At 38.1% G+C, this 5,541-nt stretch overlaps 1 protein-coding gene across 1 annotated transcript in view; it reads left to right on the top strand.

Moving 5' to 3' along the window:
• LOC107740995 (proprotein convertase subtilisin/kexin type 5-like) overlaps nt 1–5,541 on the top strand; it is a 53,063-nt gene that overhangs the window by 26,904 nt on the left and 20,618 nt on the right. Inside the window, exons 10-11 of the mRNA XM_016553571.1 lie at nt 2,327–2,427; nt 3,226–3,329. Of these exons, the coding sequence (XP_016409057.1) occupies nt 2,327–2,427; nt 3,226–3,329 (205 nt within the window). The remainder of the gene's footprint in view (nt 1–2,326; nt 2,428–3,225; nt 3,330–5,541) is intronic.

The raw sequence follows: 5,541 nt of genomic DNA, 5'->3' as shown, positions 1-5,541 counted from the left end.
TATAATGACTTATACTGTCTTTTTACACGTTGCGTTGCATCACGCCGCGTAAACATAAACATACCTGCAAACTAGTCGCTTTTCGGCGAAATTTGCCGGTTTGAATCAAAATATGTCATTTATGTGAATCGTCTAGATCTGAGGAGTTTTTTTTGGGGGGGGGGGGTCGAGAGAGAGATTGCAAGCTCGTAGACAGGAGTGTGTTCGACCAAAGTCCCTTTCTCGCTACGACTTGAAGCAGCAATGCGCAGATCGATCGCTGTATGACATCAAAGCACCGCGAGAGCTACAGAGAGCAGATGGCTCCGCTTGCTTTCAAATCGCTCTCGCGGTACTTTGATGTTTGATGTCCGGTCGGTCTGCGCGCTGCTGCTTTAAGTCGAACACACCTCATCTCACAGCCGGTCCGTTTTGACGGCACACTTACGCTTACATCCGCATGTAAAAATGTCGTCAACGTAGAAGTTCTTCATTGTGAGTTAAACAGACACAAAGTTCGCAATTTGTAATACAATATTGACTGTTTTTGCTCAAGTTCGCTGACGAAGTTTCAATCAAAGCCACAGCAGAACTGTTTTGTGTCTCCGAGCAACACAGCGGTGTTTCAATACTGAATGAATCCACGTTTTTGAACAAGACAGTAGTCACTTGCCTTGTTTTTTAATGAATCTGCTGTTTGAATGAATGACTAATGACTCGCTCATTAAAACATTTACCGTCATCTACTGGTGGTTTGGTTTCATATTTAAAAATATTGGGCCCCCCAGACCCCTATTCAAGGGTCATATTCCGAACTATGTCACCTTTTTGACCTCTTGTGAGTTTGCAGGTATGATAAAACCATGTCTGCATTTGTGATAGGCGAAACGACAAACAACAAGCGCTACTCTACACTGCTCAAAACTCGCGTTTGAATCGTCAGTGGCAAATTCTTTAAATATGAAAACATACATACAGGCTGTGAGTCAGCATTATTTGTCAGAACACCGGTATTGTAGGCTACTCTCCCAGGAAACAGTCCTCGTCCTCCGTAAAATGCGCTGCACACATCTGAATATTCGGTTTGAACTGTTCTGGAACAGTGTTGTACATACAGCTTAACCACTGATTTCTAGTCGTGTCCTCTTTTGGAAGACCAAACAAAGTAGTTTCGCTTTCACAACGAAACACACAGCGTCTTCACGACATGGCGGCAGCAACAACAATACTACAGCGAGAATAAAAGTTACACCTTCTTTCTTTGCATGAACATTTGGGCGGCGTTATGCAAATCTTCCCACATCATGACGTAGACATGTGGGGGCGTGTTAGAATGAGCCGTTTTAGGTAGGTGTGGAAGAGTCTTAACTTTTATAAAGAATAACTCTTTGGGTTTGAGACTTTAGTCTTTGCAACTTTAGGGATCTTATCTATTTACTTCTATTTACTAGTGCTTGTAACACTCCAAAGAGAATCATATGACCCTTTTAAGGCTAACATATTCATACTGAAAGCCAAAAAACTTGATTTTGATTTCATTGGGACTTTAAGACTTCTGATCTGATCTATTGTAAATAAATAAAACATAACTGTCCAATTAGACAGGAAGGGGGTGTTGACTTATAAATCAACCAACCACACTTTGTTTTTTGTGTATCTGATGTTTAGAGCGGAGTAAATCTGAAATCCATCACGCAGCTGAAATTAGAGTCTCATTTAGTTGATCCAAATGAATATGTTTCAAAGATTTTATTGCATGAATCTCACAGTCTTCAAACTGATGCTGACACAGTATCTGAGTGGATCCAGTCCATGCTGCTGAATCCCAGATGCCCCAAAGTGGTGGTAATTTACTGCTAAGTGTAGCACAATGGCACATTTATAGCACATTTCATTGTCAGTAAGTACTCCAGTATGCTGAAGTGCATTTAACAAATAAAACTTAAATTTTGGCAATATTTATTTTTGGATTAAGTATAGTGTGTGTGATTAAAGCAGCAGATGGAACAGTTTGTGGCCCTGTTGCAAATTAATACACTATATAATTCTAAACTACACAAAAAAAAAGTATAGTAATTTTCAAAAATGCAAATGATATATATAAAAAATAAAGTTAACTAAAACTAAACTCAAATATCAAAATACAAAAATGCAATGCAACAAAACTGTCTATCACACACTCGCAATGTAGACAGTGTTGTGTATTATAACAGGAGCGGTCAAGTTTGGTTACTTCACGTTATGTTACTCATATGCAGTGTCAATACATGTTCACTTTATTCACAGATTAACACATGGAAATACCGTGCACAAGAATAACCTGAATTATTTTTGTCTCTCCTGTTAGATCACAACTGATCTGAGGCAGCGCTGCACAGACAGTCACACTGGAACATCAGCGTCAGCGCCGATGGCGGCAGGGATCATAGCTCTTGCTCTGGAAGCCAAGTAAGTAGAAGCAAACTACTGTATGCTCTCATTTCTCTAACAGTTCTTTAGTGGAAGTGTCTGCTCCAGGCCACTTCAGTGGAATTAGCATATTTATCCACTAATCATGAAGGTGTTATGCTATAAACTCCAGTTACTTTTCACACTCTTACTGACCCTCTGAATTAAAGGTATAGTTTACCCAAAAATGAAAATTTTTAAGAATGTTGATAACCAAACAGTTGACGTTAGCAATTGACTTCCATAGTATGTTCATTTTTGTATGAACTATCCCTTTAATTCAGAGGGTCAGTCCTTATAGATCATCAATCCCTTATTTCAAAAGTGCAAGAAAAATCCAGGCCCCTTCAAAATGCTGGGACTCTAAACGCCGTGTAGCGAGCAGCGTGCTTCCCGTAAGTTTCAACTGTGTCTGATTTCACACAGGAAATTGAGGAAAACCTTGACGTATGGCTGCCATGTGACTGTATATTCCCAGCACAATGCAGTGAACCAAACGGAGTTAGATTGTTTCAATATTTCGGGGGGATATTCGGGGACACATGGCATCCATCTCTCTTTGGTTTGATGTTTGATCCCACTGTGTACGGTGAATTATGGGAGCGAATGTTTCAACCAGACATCCAGGCAATGAGACTCTGTGAACTACAGCTGAAAACTGCGGCCAGTGTGATTGTTTGGATTATAATAATTGGGTTTGAATGGGAAAAAAATCCAGTTTGGAGATATTATTTAGTCACGCAAATGGTCACGTAGTTGCAAATGTCCAATAATCATATTTCTGACTCTCTGCTGCAGTCCTTTCCTGACGTGGCGAGACGTGCAACACATAATAGTGAAGACATCTCGTGCTGGCCATCTCAGCGCTCCTGACTGGAAAACCAATGCTGCTGGTTATAATGGTAACAGCCTTTTTAAACGTTTTTTAAAGGGGTCTTATGATGCTGCTAAAAAGAACATTATTTTGTGTATTTGGTGTAATGAAATGTGTTTATGCGGTTTAAAGTTCAAAAAACACACGTCAACAATACTACAGTGAGAATAAAAGTTACGCCTTCTTTCTTTGGGTGGACATTTGGGCGGCTTTATGCAAATCTTCCCACATCGTGATGTAGGTATGTGGGGGCGTGTTAGAACGAGCCGTTTTAGGTAGGCGTGGTTAACTCTTAACTTTTATAAAGAATATCTCTTTGGTTTTGAGACTTTAGTGTTTGCAACTTTACAGATCTTCTTTATGCACCAAGAGCTTGTAACACTCCAAAGAGAAAGGAAAAATTTAAATCGCATCATATGACCCCTTTAACAGGCTTTAAACTGCCCTGTCTTGTTTTAATCACTAGATTGGAAGTGATGCTTGTGTGAAAGACAGCATGCTCAAAAATATTCAGATGTTAATTTTATTGTATGCTCAGTCTTCTGGGTTTTCCAGAGTAGGGTTGGGCAAAATACCAGAATCTTATATCACGATATGAGTAATTTTATTTCACGTTAATGGCATCACAATATAGTTATTTTTGCTTTAAGTCTTTTATGATATCAGCATTTTTAACTTATATATATTTCAATACCACAAAAAAAGCATAACGTGTAAAAAAAAAACTCAAGACAAATAAACAGTCAGTGATAAAATAAGCAAAAGAGTGAGCAAAGAAACTAATTACAAGCAATAGGACTAAAAACTACAGCAGAACATGGATACAAATGAAATAGACCTACGTGAAAAATTTCAAGCACTAGAAATAAAGTACTAATTAAATTGTATGTTATGTACCAAAAACACTGCATAGTCTTCTCTTTGTAAATGAAATATAGATTTATCCCTATTAAAATGACATAAGTTATTCAGTCGAGAGCAGCAAGAGATTTCCCTCTTTTGTTGTTTGATTAACATTAATGACACAGTCTGCAGCAGGTTTATTAGGCTGCTGTCACTTTAAGACTGAATGCACGGATCTAATAAACTGACACACATGCGTTTTCTTTCTCAATGGTTTACGTTCACTTAAGACATAAAGACGCGGGTCTATCATGCCGAGAACTCTCTTCTTGTATGCATAATGATGCATTTAAAAGTGAATGACCAAACGTGTCATTATAAAAATTCACAATGTTGCTGCAGATTAAGTATAAAGCGCATAACATTAAATAAATATTTTTTATCAGGTTAGACATTGATTATTTATCACTCAAACCCCTTTCTCTGCCTGTCCGTCGGTCTCACATATCCACCATGTTTGTAGTTTTTAAACACTTTTTATGCATGTTTGTAGTTCTAATCAAATCTTCGTCCACCACGCAATGTGTTGTGGGCAATATTAGCCGTTAGAGTGCGCATCGATCTGCACTTCGAATTTTAATCTCAAGTAGTAGACCATCCGGGAATCTTTGGCATACTCTTTTCAACATACTATGATTTGGGACATACTAATTCTATTTTCGAATACTATTTAGGATGGATAGTATGCGAATTGGGACACAGCAATAGAAACCTGAGGCTGGACCAACCGATGCGCATGCACAGTCATAAGCGCGTCAGAGCTACGCATGCGCATTGGCTGGTTTAGCCTGAAAAATAAGCTTTTTAAATGTTATTTGAGCATAAGAAACAACATTCATGGGGCAGTTCATTTCAGATTTTGTTGCTGATTTGAAATATGTAATTTAATCGCAAGTTCGGCGAGCAGTTTTTGAGATTTCAGGATTCCCACATTCATTTAGATAGGACTTGGTCTTGTTTGAGCTGCCCAAAGGTGTTGCAAATATGGCGGCCGAGTGAACAGACTTTCCTTGAAAGGGACTTTGGTACAGCCAGTGGATCGATCCATTTACATTTATGTATATTATGTAAATAATTCTTATGTAGTTCATAAAGATAATTTTTACTATTTTTTCTGTTGCACTCTGTATATTTCTCACTCATTTTGTGTGTAGTTTGTGAATCATTTGCACTGTTTGTATTTTTGTTGCAGAAGACAATTTGTGCAATTGTTTTCACTATTAGCTGCACGGGTTGTGTTTGTTGTTGTTCATACTCCGATTGAAAATATATTTCTCTGAAACTTTTTTTTACTGTGTCCTATTATTATATAACACTGATTCCATTTTCTGTACTCC

This window comes from Sinocyclocheilus rhinocerous, unplaced genomic scaffold (assembly GCF_001515625.1).
Source record: "Sinocyclocheilus rhinocerous isolate Xijiao unplaced genomic scaffold, SAMN03320098_v1.1 scaffold1548, whole genome shotgun sequence".
NCBI lineage: Eukaryota > Metazoa > Chordata > Actinopteri > Cypriniformes > Cyprinidae > Sinocyclocheilus > Sinocyclocheilus rhinocerous.
This window is presented reverse-complemented; position numbering and strand designations above follow the sequence as displayed.